Raw genomic sequence first — 19,833 nt, forward strand, 5'->3', positions numbered from 1 at the left:
TCGTATATAAAAAGGTATAAAAAAGAAAAGAATAGGCTCGGCGTATATCGAGATTTGCTGAAATAAGAAAGAAGAAGGGCCGATGAGATAGTAATAATGAATCATAAATAGAGTTCCAATTCCGTAGATAATCTTAATGGGATTGTCTATAATCATAGACAAATGAAAGATTTTATCAAGATTCTTATTCATCCACTTAGTAGTTTGAAAATGGGTTGATTGTGCTTGAAAATGAATTCATTGGATAAGTAAACAATTGAATTAGATTCAGTTGGATGGTATCAACGAAATCGAGTGCTAACTCCCTTTTCTTATTGAATTAACCGATCAACTCGCTATCGAATATTGATTTTGAATTCGATAATTTTCGAAAAAAAAATTGACATATTTTTATTTATTATTATTAGAATAAATCCTACTACTTCTCGTCCTGGAATTTCCACGCTTGAAAACAAAAAAACTTGGGGCCTATCGCTTAAATTATTGGTCCGGTACTGGATGTAGCTTTTCCCCTGGATAAGATGCCTAATATTTATAACGGTTTGGTAGTTAAAGGTCAAGATACTGACGGTCAACCAATTAATGTGACTTGTGAGGTACAACAATTATTAAGAAGCAATCGAGTTAGAGCTATAGCTATGAGTGCTACGAATGGTCTAACGAGAGGAGTGAAAATAGTTGATATGAGAGCTCCTCTAAGTGTTCCGGTTGGTGGGGTTGGTGGGGCGACTCTCAGACAAATTTTCAATATGCATGGAGAGCCGATTGTTTAGTCTTAGATTTTTTATTTTAAATCTTGTATTTCTAGATAAGTTCGTATCTGTCCAAAATATATGCATTTATGATCTTTGTATTCAGCTCAATCCTTTAAGTAAAAGATTGGGCTAGTAAATGGAGTCAGCTGCTGCTTGTGAGGTATGGAAGGAGATTAAATTTGAATTTGAAGCAAAGGATACTTTGTAAACCAATAATTATTGCCCCACTAAAATTACTAAAAAAAATTTCACTATTAAGTATTACCGTTTTCGCATAATTTTTTAGGTTCGATCCTTAATATGATTCATACTATTACGTAACATAACTCGTTTGACGGGAATAGTACAATTTAAAAGGCCGTTTAGAGTCTTTAGACTCCATTAAGTTTCTAACATTGGGCAATCCCTTAAAGAATAGAATGATTACACTTAAACTCCAGCCTCATACAATTATTCAATTTATGATCTTGTTTTGTTTCCTAATATTTTTATTAGTTAGACTATGATTGTTCACTTTTTGGGCTTTTTGGCTTAACTGTTATGGGCTGGATTGTTGCCTTCGTTTCGTTCATATTGTCTTTAATGGCCAGGTCCTTTTAAGTTTCATTGAATACACTTGTGACAAAAATATGAGTCGACTTTAGAGTCCAATTCTTTTTCACACACTTTAGAGTTTGGGCCTTATTTGACTCTTGACAACTCATAATTCATAAACTATTTATTATTTATTAATAACATATTGCAATACATTTCTTTCAACATTGTGAATTTTTTGGATTCTTCATCAAGCTACTATAGAATGGATTCACGTAGGCATACAAGTAATGTTGGACAAACGCACATACTAAATTTCTTTCAATTTCTTTAATTAAATTTTCTTCACTTCCAAATTTAAAGTGTCGATTCGATACTCACAAACAAAACATTTATAAACTTATTCTTTCCACGTCTGTGTACCACATATGGAAAAAGATGAATTTCAGACCATTCAGAAATTGTCTCACTGTCAAAAGAAGAATTTCCACATATGACATGCTCCCCTGGAAAGGGAGTTCTCTTCTCCATGGATTCGACCTCCTCCGATGCCTCCGGACAGGTTTGTAACAATCCAAAACCATGATTGAATCAATTACAAACTTTGGTAGGTGGTGGATACATGTACGATAGAGTTCCAAAAACATTGTTAAAATTTAGATGTCATTCCTATTCACATAAATCAGCCGAATACATCTAAAAATCCGACCGCTTATCATAATTACAAAAATAAAAAATAATGGTACCCACTAAGTTCAATAAGAAAACATAAAGCGCCACAAAAAGAGTGGAACATTTTATTAACCGAAGAAGACACTTTTACGATTCAATAAGGAAATAACATGAAAACAAACACATCCAGATGACCAAACTAATTATGGTTTCCATCATATATGCATGCATTCACACCATGGCCATGCAATATATATATATATATATATATATATATATATATATATATATATATATATGATGGAAAGAACACATCTTTTACAAACGTAGTTGTCCTAAATATTATTTAATGAACTAGCTAGCAAGGACAAGACTAGCATACAATATTTAGTAATTAACATATATAATAACCACGTTTAATTTTTTGCAATTAACGTTTCATGCCTTCAGTACCCATCATTGGAGCCATAGTCGTCACTCCGCGAGTTTGTTTCTCCACATTCTTTTCCCATCCTAAACAATTAAGTCCAAGAAAAATCAGAATTTAATGTAAGTTGATTAATAAACTGTATAACTTACCAAAAAAAAAAAAACCAACTCTGTATATAGATATATATATATATATATATATATATATAGAAGTATCAAGTGGGGTTCTAGCTAACCAATGGACATCTCGAATCCGCGCTGTTGGAGCTCACGGTACTCTTGACACAGGGCGCATTTTTGGAAACACATGTGAATCAAACAATCCTCGCACTGGTTAGGCTCAATCGAGTAGTGTTTCTTCAACTTTGTACGGTAAGTGCTTGTGTAGAAGTTATGAAATGCCAAATGGTGGGTACCCCCCATCAGTGTACACATTGTTCCGCTTACGCAACAAGCTGCAACATACATACATATATATATATATATATATATATATATATATCAGCATAACACGTTTCCATATGAACAATACTTGCCTTCAAACTAGTGAAGAGGAGCTTCTTTTATAACATAACGTTGACAGAATAACGTACGTCTATTTTGAAATTAAAATGACATGTTTCATTTTTTGTTTCACATTAGTGATTTGAAGGTGTGAAGGGAAATATATATATATATATATATATCGGTCTTAGCTTCACTTCCCCATTTAAGTTAATATATAATGATACAACCAACCAATTAGTATACTTACAGGTTGAACCCCTAGATAAAATTTCTGCTATCCGTCCAAAAGTAATGCATGGACAGAAGAATGTTAGGCAACCTACATATAAAAGCAAAAATTAAATGAGAAAAAGAATATATATATAAAATTAAGCATACATGCTATCAATTTTGAACTATATATGCAACTACAATATATATTTTGGAAGCACAGAAGGATTAGGGTTTCGGCTGAGAAGAAAAAAAAAAAAAGGGTTGAACTTACAAACACGACAATCGGAGAAGCAGTCACAGAGGCCGGTGGACCAATTTGATGAATCCATGAGTGAGATGAGTTATGGTAATGTGCATGGACAATGAAAAAGGGATACAATTTATAGCAATAGATCGGGGGGACCAATGTAGCTGCTACATGATGTTTCTAGAAGTGATGTTCACACGTTTTTATTTCAAGGTAAGGTAAGATGTTCACACTCTTGCCCTTTTCTCAGTTTTGGCATGTTAAAAAGTGAAAAAAAAAAAAAAAAAAAAAAAGAAGAAGAAGACTTTTCTAAATTTTCTTTTGATTAAAAAAGATTTTGCAAATTAATAATTTAACATTTTAACTTTTGGAGGGCTAGTTTAAGGATTTCAAAGGGAAAATGCAATAAATATGTGATTTTTTTTTTTTTTCAAAAAAATGGAATTTTCGAGGATATTAGGAAGATAACTTTTGTTAGTGTTACATGGGAATGTATGGTGGAGAATGAAATAGGGCAAAAGATCAATGATAGTTGTAGGTGACCACAATAGAATAGTGCGTGATTACGTGAATTCCACTATCACCGTGTTCTATCTTATTCTTCTTGGGTCACCAGCCAAATGCTAAATTCTGGAGAATAATTATTAACTTGTTAAATGATTGTGCCGCCAAAGCCCGATAAAAAGCCACACTTCTACTTAATTCCAAGGTGGTTTGATCATGCTATTATTCATGTCTATTATCATTTTGAAGAATTATGGTTTAGCATCGCAGCGAACTGATGCAGATTGATCATTTTCTTCTTTCAAATTATTTTGGTTTGTTTTTTCGGGTTTCAAATTCAGTTGCCGGATAAGAATTCAGCCAATGTATTATCCTCTGAAGGACAAATCACAGACCTTAAACAAAAGCAAGCACAGAAAAATTTAGTCATGCTGCACTTGTTCTGGTCTCTAGTACGTTGGGAGTGATGTACAAACTTGCACTATATATAGGGTAAAGTGCAAAAAACCCCCTTCAACTATTGACCATTTTGCAAAAAACCCCGCTGATCTACTAATTTGGCATATAACCCCCCTGAACTAAAGAATTTGGTACAATTAACCCCGTCCGGTTGAATTTGACCGTAAAGATGCACAGATGGTGATCGATTTCTGTCAATCTTTTACACCCCTAGTGATGGCGCCAACAAAGCACAGAGACCAACCAATCAACACCAAGCACAGGCGGTAGCTTTCTCCTCTCTCTTTTTCGTCGACATCAATTTGGACTGATTTGATCTTTAGTGTTTCTCGCAACCCATTTACAGTCTCGTTGGCAACAGCCAAGCTCTCCACCAACTGAGCTCTCCTCCACAATCACCTTCAGAAACCCGAGCTCAGATCGGCGGTGAGCAAAGATGGTGTCACACATTGGTGTTCAAGGATCGGCGGCGATGAACGGCGATGTTCGAGGGTTAGTGGATCGATGACCTCCTGCTCCACCGACGAGCTGTTCTTAAATGATCCGCGCAAGGCAACAGAGGGTGTGCGTCAATTTGTATGGCAACAAGGATCAAATTTGTAGAGTGTCAAGACCCCAGCAAAACTCAACCAAACAAAAGACGGGCGCAAATTGAGGGTGTTACAGAGCCACCATGAGAGAGGGTGTTGGTTAGAGAGAGAAAGCGTGTGTTTGAGAGCGAGTGTGTATTGGCTGCCATGGTGTTTTTGTTGCTGATATTTTTACTGAAACGATGCAGTTTTATAAGGGGTAAAATTGTCTTTCACTATTTTCGTTTTCACGGATTGGCTGGAAATGTCACATTGGGGGTTAATTGCACCAAATTCAATAGTTCAAGGGGGCAAATTGTAGTTCAGGGGGGTTAATTGCACATGGCCAATAGTTGAAGGAGTTTTTTTTTGCACTTTACCCATATATATATATATATATATATGTTGGCTTTTGCTCTGATACTACTTTCTGACTTTGCTCTCATACTACTTTGTTGGAAATAGTGGGCTATACAAACAAATACAACTCTATATAATTTGAAAGAGAAATGGAGGAAGAAATATATTATTTCACTTATTCTATTATTTGACTACAGTACATGAATATATAGGCTCTAAGATATATGTAACCAATTACATTTCAATGCCCAATTACTCCCATTACTCCATGTAAGTGCAAAATTTCTCTCTATAAAAGAATTTAAAAGAAATAATACAACTCACTGAAAATAAAATTATAAATAACAAGAACTACTCAGAGAAAAACGTATATTGCTCAATGATCTTTATTGGAGGTCTAGGCCTCTATTTATATACAAAAATGTGGTGGAATTATAGTAGGACTCACCTTGCTTGTTCTCTAATTCATTCCATATATATCATTTTTTACAAATAGAGTTCTTTCCTTTTCATAATTCCTTCCATGCCAAACTTTCCTTTCATAGAGTTTTCCTTTTAGGATGAATCCTTTGATTAGTGGGATTTATTTATTCTCAAATAGTTTGGACCGGATACATCTTGGGCTAGCTGAGCTTGAATAATGGGCTGGATGACTAGTGCCATCGATCTTGGTCTAAAGGTGGACTCAATTTGGGCTTGACCCGGATTGGGCTTCCGCAACTTGGGCTCGACCCGGATTGGGCTCTCGCAGTATATCAAAGGATCGAAAATATAAATTCGTAATGTGATGACGTGGAAGACTCTCACTGGAGGGGGATTTTTCCTTCCACACTTTGCCCCCAATTCCCTCTTTAATTGGATTACGACTCTTAATTAAAAGGAAATTGAAGTTGTACGGTTGCCTATTTTGTAAGAGGCGGTTCAAGGAGTGTCCGTTGCCATTCTGTCCTAAGAGCTTCTTCAAGACCTGCTTTTGCTTTCGCTGTGCTTACTGCATTCTTTATTTCGTCATTAAACCAGGTTAGTTCTTCACCTATTTCTTTGATTTCATACCATGAGTACTTCACCCACTCACGATCATATAGAGACTATAGACTCTGAGTCCACACCTTCATCTTCCCCTATTCTCATTAGGGTTCCTCCCTTTAGGGTTTTTGATCCCCTTGCATCTGTGAACGATTCAGTCATTCGAATGGAGGATTCCCTACCACAAGCCGAAGTATCAACTTCTGGGTCAGATAGCGTTTTCACCAAAGAGGAGAGAAAGACGATTTTGTCTATTCGGCTTCTCAAGTTCACTATTGAGTTTGTAATGGAGGAATTTGAAATTCCTGAAGGGGTAGAAATTGTTGAATACCCCAAGAAGGCTGATTTCAGTTCCGGTGAGGGCGTCGGAGAGAACGAATTGCTTTCATCAGTTGGGCACCTTAATGCTCTTCGATTTCCTCTTCACCCCTTCTATCACTTAGTTTTCAATAAGTTAGGTCTTGCCCCTCTTCAAGTAAACCCTAACTTTTTTCGGATAGTCTCGGCACACTTTTGGTCCGTTGAAGGTTAGAGAGTCTTAACTTGACTTTTGCTGACCTATTGATTACTTACACCATCTCCAGGCATGGGACTGAGCCTGACCGTTTTTATTTTACTTCTTTTATTCAATAGAGGATATGTACAGACCTTCCTAATTTCGAGAAGAAATAGAAAGAGAGGATGATAATTGTTGAAAGGAACTGGGCTGTGTCTCAATTGAGCAAACTCCCAATCCCACGCAAATTTGGAAAGTTAGGTATAGAATGTTTTCCCTTCCTTTATGATAAGTGCTCTAGTTGCTTTCCATGTTGAGTCTTACTCGTTTGTCACACTTATGAATTTCTTGGTTTTTTTTTTTTTCCAGTGATGTTCCCCTCATCCGCAGCCAAAACAAAACTTGTTTTTTCTAGAAAAACAAGTCTGGAATGACCCCCTTTAGTTGAGGAGTTACTTTTTTCAACCAATCTCATGGAAATCGCCTTCAGTGCTGCAGCTGCTGACCTGATGGATTTGGCATTCCCCTCATTTGACAGCTTTTCGTTAACTAAGGAAGAGAAGAAAAGGGCTGAAGCCCTTAAAAAAAGAGCTGCAGAAAAGGAGCCTCTTGCTATTGTACGCTCTACTGAGCAGGAGAAAGAGGTTGAGGAAGCTTTTTTACACAAAAAAGCGAAACTGAACCCTTCTTCAACAGTAAAAACCAAGGGAGTTACTCCTTCAAAAAACAAGGGTAAGAAAACTGGAGAAGCTGACCCTGAGGAGGAGGTGAGGGCTTTTGTCCTGGCTGAGAAAGGTGAGCCTTGGAGGCTGACCTTTTCTAAGGCGGATAAATCAATCCTTTCACTTCGGGGATTCGGTTGTTACAGACCCTTCTGCAGTGCTGGCAGTTGCACGGGGAGTATGGCTGCCCAAAGATGAAGAAATTATGGGCAATATAGGGCTAGACCAGCTTCTTCCTTCTGCTCCAGTTCGTGCTGTGGAGGTTTATTCTTTTCCCTTCGTTGTTAGTTCCTTATCTTTCTTTCTACTCTACTTACACTGTTATTGTTATTGTTGATTGTGTAGAGCCTATACCATACTACGGCCCTATGCACCACTGTTGAGGCTCAGTCTTTTTTTATTAAGAAATTAGAAAAAGGACATTGCCAATGCTGAGAAGAAGGCTTTTAATGCAGCTCTGAATGTAAAGATAGCCTCTAAGGCAAGGGATGTTTACAAGAATTGCTTGGCAGCATCTGAAGCCAAAGGGGAGGCATTGGAGGCTGAGAACCAGCATTTGAAGGATGCAATTGGCACCTGCATCACTACTGGGAAACAGTCACAAGGACACTACTCCACCTTGGTACGCTTATCCAGTGTAAAGGCCTTCAGGTTCGGCTTCAACCAGGGTTCAGGTGACAAACTGAAGGACCCAGAGGCTTTTGATGCTGGCATGGAAGTGTCTTTCCCTTACGCTGAGGGTCCACAGGCCCAAGAAGCTGAGGTGTTAATCGTTGAGATGGTGAAGTCTCACCAAGAGGACCATTTAGCTCTAAGTTCTTCAGCTCATCCATCTTCAAACCTATTAACTCCTCCAGCCTCAAGTCTGAACGTGGTGGCATCAAGGGAACCATTCTTGCCCTTAACTTGTATGGAGTAGGTATATCAATATTTATTTTTTCTTGTATCATTTCGATGTGGGACAAATTTCCTAACACTATCGGGCCAAATATTGGGCCTGAAAGTAAGGTGTCCATAAAAAATATTTGCCCCCCTTTGGATTTGAACCCATTGGAGTACCTTCGGACTTATGAGGTCCGAGGTGTTAAATTCTTTGGTAGTTGTGTATGCCTTAGAGGAATATTTCATTGTTATCTTTGGCCTCTTAGGATCCGAAGCATAGGGTTCCTTGGCAACTAGAGGAATTGTATTGTACCGAACACTTAGGGTCCGAAGCATAGAGTTCCTCGGCAATGAGTTAGAGAGGAATTGTATTGTACCGGACACTTAAGGTCCAAAGTATAGAGTTCCTCGGCAATGAGTCAGAGAGGAATTATATTGTACCGGACACTTAGGGTCCAAAGCAATATATTCTTCGGCTATGACCCTAAGAGGAATTGTATTGTACCGAACACTTAGGGTCCGAAGCATAGAGTTCCTTGGCAATGAGCCAGACAGGAATTGTATTGTACCGGACACTTAGGGTCCAAGGCGCTATATTCCTCGGTTATGAGCCTTAAATGAATTATATTGGCCCGGACACTTGGGGTTCGAGGCAATATATTCCTTGGCTATGAGCCTGAGAGGAATTGTATTAGGCCGGACACTTGGGGTCGTGATATTTTCCTTGGCTATGAGCTTGAGAGGAATTCAGTGATACTGCCGGATTCGTGGGATCCGCAGCAGGCAGCGTCCTCAGCTTCTTGCTTTAGAGGAATGTTGCTAACGTCTTCAGACTAGTAGGTCCAAAAATTCAAAAACGAGAGAAGGGCAAGGAAAAGAATGACAATGACCTAGCCAGACTCCCAAACACTTGGTTGGGACCCTTTATTTCATGATCATCCCTTCTTTAGCGATTGTTTCTAATAAACTTCGCTTATATTAACCATCCCCACTCCTCATTTCTATTCGATGTGGGAGAAAAATAGAATTCATATTTTGGGCCAGATAATCTAGGCTTTTGTTAAAAAGAGAGAATTATTGTAAAGAATGCCCGCTGGTACTATTAATTACCAGCGTGCCCTCTTTGCAATACACCCAAATACATTCACTGTTCCTTATATAAAGGAAAGCTTAAAGCTATGTCTAAGCGATGTGGGACCACAACAAAATATATGCCTTGAGCTATATACATTTGTGCTTTGTGTCCAAAAATGAGAGAAAATATTGCAAATAGTGTCCTTTGGATATATGGCCCAAATACATGCCTTAATTTCCAATGGGCACTCATTTCAATATAGTTCATGCTAAAGTCCGCCCCTATGTAAAAGGACTTGCGGAATAATAGATTATCAATGTGGGACAAAAGCACAACCAAAAAGCGAAAAAAAATATAGCTTCGTTTGTCATAATATCTTTCTTTTGTTGTCGTAATATCTTTCTTTTGTCGTAATATCAACAGTAGGGTATATGTATTTCCCCTTATGATAGAAAAGAAAGTAGTAACAAGTAATATCCTATATCAATAAGTTTTAGAAAAAAGATGCAAAGAGGTATAGTTAATAAGGATCTTTTATTATGTGGGCCTATAAGCAACTATATTTGTAGAAAGACAAATATATTGTCTATTTGTAAAAGAAAAGCAAGTGGACTATATTGTCTAATGATAGTACCTTTTAAGGTGTATTGCATTCCATGGACGTACCACTTCTGTGACTCTGTAGGGTCCGGTCCAATTGGGTTGTAACTTCTTTACGTGAGCTGTTTTCTGCTTCAGCACCTAATCGTCTACCACAAAGCTTTCGAACTTGACGCGCTTGTTATAACTGTTACACAACTGTTGTTGGTATGAAGCGAGCCTAATTGTTACAGCATCCCTCTTCTCCTCCAAGAGGTTGAGGTTATGCTCAAGTTATTGATCATTGTTCCCCTCAAGCAACAAATGTGTGTAGGTATTGTTGACTCCGTGGGGATGACAGCCTCAAACCATAGGACATTGTAAAGGGGCTTTCCCCCGTTGGACGTCATGGGGTGGTTCGGTATGCCCAGAGTACCTTAGGTAGATTCTCGTACCACTTCGACTTGAACTGCTTTAACTTTTTCTTCAGACGGTTGAAGATGGTTTAGTTAGTTATTTTAGCCTGCCCATTCCCTTGCGGATGACTAACCGAAGCCAACTTCTGTCTGATCCCATGCCTGGTGAAGAACTTTCTTGTGCTTCTGTTGTCCAAGTTTTTACCGTTATCCATCATGATAACCTTCGGCACTCCGAATCGACAGATTATATTATTCCATAGAAAACACTCACGCTTGAATAAGCCTCTGCCTCTACCTATTTCGTGAAGTAATCCGTGGCTAGCAATACATATTCCCTTTGCTCCATAGCTTTAGGTAAAGGTCCGACCATATCAATCCCCCAGTGTGCGAATGGCCATGGATTCGCCATTGTGTACAAATCCTCAGCAGGCTGATGTTTCATTAGCCATGTCACTGGCATTTGTCGTATCTCCTGGCATATTCATTAGCATTCCGAGCCAAGTATGGCCATAGGTAACCTTGGGTTAAGACCTTATGTGCTAAGGATCTATCGCCGGAGTGGTTGCTACAATCCCCGTCATGAATTTGCTTTAATATTACGAGGGCCACAGTGTGGCTTAAGCACTTCAGGTAAAGACCTGAGAATGACTTCCTGTACAACTGATTATTGATAATAGAATATTGGCTGCAGCGGACTTGAGTTTCCTTGCCTCGGCTTTCTGGTTTGGAAGATTTCCATATTTGAGGTAAGCTTCCAGCTAATCCATCCAACATGGTTCTCGTTGAATGTTCGGGATCACCATTATCTCTTGCCAAGAACTTATACTAGGTTCATCCAAGATGTCTATTGGCACTATCCAGACCAAATCTTCGTCTGAGGAAGATGCCGCTGTGGCCAGTTGATCTACTTCAGAGTTCTCCTCACGAGGTACTTGGTGGAATTCGATATGATCAAATCCATGTGTAGCACTCTCTACAACCTCCTTGTATGCTTTCATTCTTTCTTTTTTGGGCTGATATTTGCCCGTCACTTGATTCACAATAAGTTGAGAGTCACTAAAAACCTTTCGACACCTTATCAGGAGCTGGTTTGCCAACCAGAGCCTGGCGAGCAAGGCCTCATACTCGGCTTCGTTGTTAGTGGCAGGAAAAGTCAGGCGGATTGACTGCTGCAGTTTGGTGCCTTCATGGGTTGTGATAATGAATCTGGCCCCGGCACTAGTTAGGTTCCAAGAACCGTCTACCCGAAGCTTCCATTGTGGTTTGGGAGGGTCTGGCTCTTCAGGCTTATCTTCATACTCAAGGAGGAAGTTAGCCAATGCCTGGCCTTTATGTGACACATTTGGTTCATAAGATATATCGAAGGAACTGAGTTCAATTGCCCACCTAGTTATTTTTTCGGACAAGTCTGGCTTGGAAAGAATAACTCGCATGGGGTAATTGGTTAAGACTACAATGCTATGAGACTCAAAATAGTGCCGAAGCTTCCTCTTTGCATACACCAACGCTAGTATGATATTTTCTACTTTGCTGTACCGCATCTCAGCATCTGTCATCGTCTTACTTGTGTAGAAGACTGGGTACTGGTTCTTTCCTTCTTTTCTGATTAGTACGGCACTTGTGGCTATACCGGAGATTGCTAAGTACATGATAAGAGTTTCACCAGGCTTTGGAGCGGACATAATTGGAGGTTCAGCCATGTAGCACTTTAATTGATTGAGAGCCATTTGCTGCTGAGGTCTCTATATATCTTTGTTCTTGGATCTTATTGCATTAAAGAATGGTTTACATTTATCTAATAATCGAGATATGAAGCGGCTAAGAGCTACGATTTGGCCAGTTAGAACCTATACTTCTTTGCGAGTTTTTGGTTCCTGATTTTGTATGAGGGCCTGAGCCTGAGCCGGGCTTACTTTTATTCTTCTCTTGTTGACAATATGGCCAAGGAACTGCCCTGAAGAGACTGCAAAGGAACACTTGGAAGGATTCAGCTTTATGTTATACCTTCTTAAAGTGTCAAAGACTTCTTAGAGGTGCTTGGGATGATCCTACTTCTTCATACTTTTAACCACTATGTCATCGATGTAGGCTTCGACCGTCCTTCCCAGCATCTCGTCGAAGATCTTGTTAACGAGACATTGGTAAGTTGCCCCAGCATTCTTGAGTCCGAAGGGCATGACTTTTTAACAATAGGTGTTTTTCTCAGTTATGAAGATGGTTTTCTCTTCATCCTCTGGATTCATAGGGATTTGGTTATACCCCGAATATGCATCGAGGAATGTGAGTCTCTCATAGCTAGTGGTAATGTCGACCATCTGATCTATCTTGGGTAGTGGAAAGCTATCCTTAGGGCAAGCCTTGTTGAGATTGGTAAAATCCATGCACACTCTCCATTTTTCATTCTTCTTTTGAACTACCCCCATGTTTGAGAGCCATTGTGGATAGTGCACTTCTCGGATGAAGCCTGCTTGAAGCAGTTTGTTTACTTCTTCACCAATGATTTGATTGCGCTCAGAAATGAACCTTCTGTGTCTTTGCTTAACTGGTTTGAACGCCGAATCCACCTTCAGGCTATGACATGAGATTGAAGGGCTGATTCTTACCATGTTCGAATGATTATAGGCAAACGTATCTGTTTTCCGTTGAATGCCATCAACTAATTTTTTTTTCTTTTCGGCTGTGGGGGAAGAGCCCATATAAGTGATTTTTTGAGGATCGCCAAGGACAACTTTGACGGTTTCAAGAGATTCATCGGTAGGCTTTGTAGCTTCGGCTTCTTCCTCTACTTTCAGACACTTAGGAAAATGGCTCTATAATTGCTATTTGGAAGTATCTCCGGGGATCGCATTTGGCTGGGAGTGCTTGATCATCTTCTTTGCTTTATTTAGTGTCAGCAGGTAGCATTCTTTGGTAGCGACCTGATCTCCCCAAAGATTAATAATCTCCTTATCGTCCAGATACAAGCATCGCATCACCTGATGATGGGTAGACTGGACCCCGTTCATTCGGTGGATCCAACCTCTTCCTATAATGAGATTTCAAGAATGATGGATTTCTGTTAGAACAAAGTTTTCCTTCGATGTCCTTTTTGCCGCAGTGATGGATAAATCAATAACCTCAAGGGGGCCCACATTTGTGCCATCGAACCCCATCAAAGGACTAGAGGTGGGCCGAATTGATGATGATGGGATTTTCAGTTGCTTGAAGACCGCCTTTGTGATAATATTGGTGCTGCTACCTGGGTCTACCAAAACTCTTTTGATCATGCAATTTGCCACCAGAAGACTGATGACTAGCGGATCCTCATGGAAAAGCTGAACTCTGGATAAATCTCCATCACCGAACCCAATACTGATACTACCTGAAGTGATAGTATTTATTAAGGACAGCTTCCTTAGCTTATGGGTTGTCCTCAGTCTGGATCGGTATACCTCTTCTGACTCTTGGTCATCTTCTGACCTCCCATGTATCGCATGGATAACTTTCACCTGATTTCCCTCTACTTTTCGAGGATTGACCTCCTGAGGCTTCACGTACTCTTTTGGTGTGAGGTAGTCTGCCAACTCACCTTTGGTTATCATATTTTTCACTTGCCGCCTAAAGGATCTGTAATCATTGGTTGTATGCCCGTAATCCCTATGGTAAGCGCAGTGTTTGCTCTTGTCCCTTTGTTCCAAGGGTTACCTGATAGGCTAAGGGGCTGCGAATCTTACCTTGTTTTCTTGGAATAGCCGAGCCAAAGTGGTACGAAGAGGTGTGAACTTTTCCTCTATCCTTTACCTCTTCTCAGGTACCTGAGCGACCGGTGTTGAGGCATGCTGGCTTCTTTGACTTTTTGAACTTGAAGCTTTTTCCCGAGGCTTATTTTGGTGGGCTACATTCTCCTCAAGTAGAATGTAGATCTGTGCCCTAGCATTGTAAGTCTGCATGTCTGGAGGGGAATATTTGACTAGGGAGGTATGGAACTTGGTACCCTGAATCATACTGATCTTGAATGTCTCTATAGCAGTCTCAGGATGACAATCTGCTATTTCTGAGGCCTCCATATTAAATCTGGATAGGTAATCCTGTAACATTTCTCATCTCTTCTGCCTTATGGTGAAGAGGCTAGAGATGGTCTTCTTCTGCTTCTTGTTTCCGCAGTATTATGCTAGGAACATAGCACACAAAATTTCATAGTTCGGGATGGATCTGTGTGGCCTATTCTTGAACCATTCAATGCGGCTCCTATTAAACTAGTCGGGAAAACCTTACACATGAACACATCGTTGTGCTTGTCTAGCGCCATCTTTTATGAATAGTGGTCGAGGTGGTGAGAAGGATCTCTTGTACCATCAAACTGAGTGAAAGAAAGCATAGTGAATTTCTTAGGTCTGTCAACAAGGTATATGTCATCGGTGAACGAAGTCCTCACTAGATAGTTTTAATGCTCTCTGGCCATCTCGGCGGGTGTCTGAATCTTAAGGAGTCTCTTCTTACCAAAGGCTTCCTGCATGCCAGCACCATCCGAAATACCATTAGTCCATACTGTAAACTTACAACTAGACTCGGCCTGTTTGTCCTGCATGCGACGAGGATGATTGTCCAAAGCGACCACCTCAGTTCTTGTCCTCTGCTCTTGTTGAACTTCGTTAGGCCGAACTTGATTAGGCTGAACCTCATTAGCCTGTGGTTCGTTGATCAAATGAATGTTTTGGTTTGGAGGAGGTGCTGCTGCATCACTAGGTGGTGGCTGCGGTGCTATTTGAGCCATTGCCGTTTGAAGGGCATCATTTCTCTGCTGAAGCAATGCAATCTGAGCCGTACTGGCCTCGTTCGCTTGATGAAGCGTTTCAAATTGGTGCAAGAACTCTTCTCGCATGTTTTGCATTAGCTCCATCTGTTGATCAGCTGCTGCTGCAGATCTTCCGATTGACATTCCAGATCGTAGTAACATAAGAGATTTGAATCAATTGTGGGAGTATATTTCTATACGGTTCCCACAGACGGCACCAAAGTGTAGGTGCAAAATTTCTTTCTATAAAAGAATTTTTAAAAAAATAATACAACTCACTCAAAATAAAATAATAAATAACAAGAACTACTCAGAGAAAAACGTATATTGCTCGATGATCTTTATTGGAGGTCTAAGCCTCTATTTATATACAAAAAGGTGGTAGAACTACTCAGAGAAAAATGTATATTGCTCGATGATCTTTATTGGAGGTCTAAGCCTCTATTTATATACAAAAAGATGGTGGAATTATGGTAAGACTTGCCTTGCTTGTCCTCCAATTCATTCTATATACATCATTTTATACAAATAGAGTTCTTTCTTTTTCATAATTCGTTCTATGCCAAACTTTCTTTTCATAGAGTTTTCCTTCTATGATGAATCCTTTGATTAACAGGACTTATTCTCAAATAGTTTGGACCGGATACATCTTGGGCTAGCTGAGCTTGAATATGGGCTGGACGACTCGTGTCATTAATCTTGGTCTAAAGGTAGACTCAATTTGGGCTTGACCTGGATTGGGCATCCACAACTTGGGCTCGACCCGGATTGGGCTCTCGCAGTATATCAAAGGATTGAAAATATAAATTCGTAATGTGATGACGTGGAAGACTCTCACTGGAGGGGGATTTTTCCCTCCACAGTCCCACTAACATAACCATTAGTGGTATAACTCCCACTAATATAGTATTTAGGAGACTTAATTCCCATACCTCTTAGGCCTTGTTTGGATTAGCTTTTGAAACGCAGCTTTCGGCTTTTCAAGTCCAAAAGCTATTTATTGAGGTGTTTGGATAGTCCAGATAAAGAGCTTTTAGCTTTTGAAAGCTCTTCCGGCCGAAGCTGGCACCCACCAGCTTTTAAGAATCGCTCTTCCTGAGAGACACGGGAAGCCGATTATGATTTTAATGAATTTTTTGTAATTTCTATAATACCCTTTCTTTTATGAGTAAACAAATTTTGTTCCAATCGTATCCCATATAAATATCTTACCATTTCACGATTTGTGTCTTCTAGGGTTTCTCTGCTCACGTTCTCTTGCGATTCTCTCATTGTTCAACTTCCTCAGTTTCCTCTTGACGACAGTAGCGACACTATAAGATGTCAAGCATCTGGAAACCTCCACCATGGAATAAAAACCATCCTCAATTCTTGGGTCTCTGTTGTTTTTTTTTTTTTTTGGTTGTGGGTGTTCTTCAATTTTGGGTATAAGCAAGGGAAGAAATAAAATATTAGCAGTTAGTGATATTTTACCTAATAATTTGTCCCAAAATAAAATATGCCGGTTTAATGGTCTAAAGTTACATGTTATTCTTTGTTGGTGCGATGATTCTGAAGGCGAAGCTCAGTTGATACCCAAATGACAGATTACTCATCTTCCTTTGGTTTCAAAGTTTCGTTTTTTTCATTTTTTTCATGAGTAGTTTTTTCATTCACCAAGTTTTCAAATGATACCCAGTTCAGATATAGCATTCAGCACATGGGGTATATGTATTTATTTTGTTCATTTGTTACTCTGTTTCTTCCATCTAATCAATTTTTCTTTTTTCTTTTTTTTTTTTTTTACAGTAAGAATCAGCCCTCTCCTCATTTTATTGTTGTAAATTTTGTTATCTTTCATGAATTAAGATGGGAGGTTGCATGTTCTGAATTTAGTATGGATGGATTGCACCTTTTTGGTCATCAAGAATTGAAAATTGCAACAAACCTTCCATGTGCTAGATGACGCTCTAGTTTGCTTTCATATAATTTTTTTTAGAACATACAGAAGATTACCTAGAGCATACTAAAGTAATATGGAGTTGTCAAAAAAAAAAAAAAAAAAAAAAAAAAGAATAATTACCATTGTGATTTAATAACTACATTTTGATACTTTAATAACATTGTAAATGGTACGTTTTGTTACTTGCACAGTTGAACTTGTTAATTGATTTATGAAAAGTTATTTTTTACTTGTTTATTATTATATATGACCTTTATATATATATTTCAGGTTTACATGCATGGACACTGATACTGAATTCAATACTGAATTCAATAATGAGATAAATGATGCAATTCTAAAATAAAATCATAGATGAAAATGAGAATTATTTGCCAAATGAAGACATTTCATTGTGGCATGTGGCTAATAGTAGATAGGAGCTGCGCAGGATAGAATTGTCAGCCAAGTAATGTTTAGGTAAACAAAATGTAGGGTAGGGTAAAATTGTTATTTCAAGAGTAGAAGAGCTCAAGTAAATATTTTGCCAAACAGATTAAAAAACACTTCATACATTAAAAACTCTTTTAAAATACAGTTCTCTAACGCTAACATATTCGCAAAGTGGAAGTGATATGTTCTGCTTCACTTTTTCTTGCGTAAAAGTAAAAGCAAAAGCTTTGCCAAACAAGCCCTTAGTCTTACATAACCTTCTCCATCAAGACTATTTACTACCCCACTAACATGAAATGCACACATGAATCATGTAGACCAAATACTTGAAAATACTAATTACTATTAAAATTCTAAAATCAAGTTTATTTTCAACAATATATATATATAGACATATATATATCTTTGGGATTATTATACATACATGGTGTTATGGACCTATATTTATTATTTGATGGAATCAAAGTGATGATGTTTCGAAAAAATGAAGTTGGCCAAAATGCTTAGGAAAAAAATAGTATTTATTTGCCCAAACTACCCTACGTACTACTTTTTGTGCACGCATGTACCACTTTCTGTCATCGGGTTTGATCTAGTAATTATTCATGTCTTGAAGAATCATGGTTTAGCATTGCAGCAATCTGATGCAGATGGATCATTTTCTTGTTTCAAGGTTTTTTTTTTTTTTTTTTGGTTCCAAAATTCAGTTGTTGCAAATGCTGTATAAGTAGAATTCAGGCAATGCATTATCCTCTTAAGGACAAATCACAAACCTTAAAAAAGCAAGCACAGAAAAAATTCAGTCATGCTGCATTTATTCTGGTCTCTTGTTGGGAGTGGTGTACAAACTTGCACGTACTGTGTATATATATATATATATAGAGAGAGAGAGAGAGAGTGTGTGTGTGTGTATATATATATATATATATATCTTTTTCAATGTTTTTTTTTTTTTTTTTTTTTTTTTCTTAGTCTACTTGACTATTGGGAATATTTTCTTGTTCTAACAAATTAACTAGCTAAACGATAATGTGAAATGTATACCATTTAGTACATATGTCAAAGTATTAGCCCTACCATTTATTTATTTATTTTTAAATAATTTAAAATAACTTGCTTTGAGGATCTCATTTTGAGGACTAGAGTCACTAGATCCAAATAATTGGTTCATATGATTTTTTTTAAACTGTTCGGAAGAAGGAAAAAAAAAAAATCTTCTGTAATTTCTAGAAAAATGCTGCCATCTAGGGTATTAGAATTATTACCTTGAATTCTCAAGTTTTGTTTGTTAACAAAAAAAAATGAAAAAAATCAGAACAATACCCTCTTCTTCTTCATTTTTTTAAAATAAAAAACAATTGTTTTTAGTCTGAATCATTTACTCTCTCTTATGTCACCTATCTATACAATTTTCTTCGCCAGTTTGGTGCAAAAAGAATTTCAGACTCTCTCTCTCTCTCTCTCTCTCTCTATATAGCATTGCTTTATAGCTATAATTAAAATGTGCATGGTATAGTACGTATAAGTTTTATACGTACGCTCTAGTGGCGTAGGTGAAAAACAAATATCATTTGGAATCTATGTGAGACATATTAATGTGACGTAGTTCGAGTTTTCTTTATCAATCAAACTTTTTTTATTCCATTTACGTTTCTTTTTTCGTTTTGGTTGTCTAGTGGGATCGAGACGAACCTCTTTCATGGACTGTAATCTGACAATAATTTGAACAGATCGACATTTGAAGTGCCATATCATAGAGATATACAAATTAAGCTATAAATGTATATATTATTGGCAGATCATCAATAAATGTAATATAAGAGATGAAGGTCTTTTGAGCACTTAATTAAATGAAGTGCGATTGTGATAGCTGAGTGGTTTCCATAATGGTTAGATTTGAATAAAGGCACAAAGTAAATAAGTGCCATATATATATATATATATAGCAAGCCTGGTATAGCATTTGCAACAATGAAAAGGAGAAAAGATTGTGTAGTATATATGGCACTTATTTACATATATCTATAGATATCTTGATGACAAAACTATAGATATATAGCTATGTAGGTATATTCGATTTGCTGGGAATGATTTTTCTTACCGGGATGGATGCGCCATTTCTTCTTGTAACTCATGAAAGTTCCTCTCAATTATATTAGGCGGGGTATTTTCAACCTCCTCCTTCAAAAATCAGATGTAATGTACATTACACACCTAGTTCGAATCTCTTGTATTAG

General features: G+C 38.0%; 1 protein-coding gene across 1 annotated transcript; it reads right to left on the bottom strand.

Annotated features, from left to right (window-relative positions):
- Positions 1 to 2,043: 2,043 nt before the first annotated feature.
- LOC132302498 (cell number regulator 2-like) lies at positions 2,044 to 3,484 on the bottom strand. Its single transcript, XM_059799380.1, has 4 exons — positions 3,382 to 3,484; positions 3,145 to 3,216; positions 2,627 to 2,845; positions 2,044 to 2,474 (listed from the first exon to the last, which is right to left on the bottom strand). The coding sequence occupies exons 1-4, from the start codon at positions 3,437 to 3,439 to the stop codon at positions 2,392 to 2,394; spliced, it is 432 nt and encodes a 143-aa protein (XP_059655363.1). The 5' UTR covers positions 3,440 to 3,484; the 3' UTR covers positions 2,044 to 2,391.
- Positions 3,485 to 19,833: the final 16,349 nt, after the last annotated feature.

Source organism: Cornus florida, unplaced genomic scaffold (assembly GCF_030987335.1).
Source record: "Cornus florida cultivar Cherokee Brave unplaced genomic scaffold, ASM3098733v1 CherokeeBrave_3.0.0_Hap2_Chr04, whole genome shotgun sequence".
Taxonomy (NCBI): domain Eukaryota; kingdom Viridiplantae; phylum Streptophyta; class Magnoliopsida; order Cornales; family Cornaceae; genus Cornus; species Cornus florida.

Coding starts and splice junctions, on each gene's coding strand:
- LOC132302498 (XM_059799380.1), bottom strand. CDS start 3,439: ATGGATTCATCAAATTGGTCCACCGGCCTCTGTGACTGCTTCTCCGAT. Junction 3,217..3,381: donor CTTCTCCGATTGTCGTGTTT/GTAAGTTCAACC, acceptor TTTTATATGTAG/GTTGCCTAACATTCTTCTGT. Junction 2,475..2,626: donor CGGATTCGAGATGTCCATTG/GTTAGCTAGAAC, acceptor TTAATTGTTTAG/GATGGGAAAAGAATGTGGAG.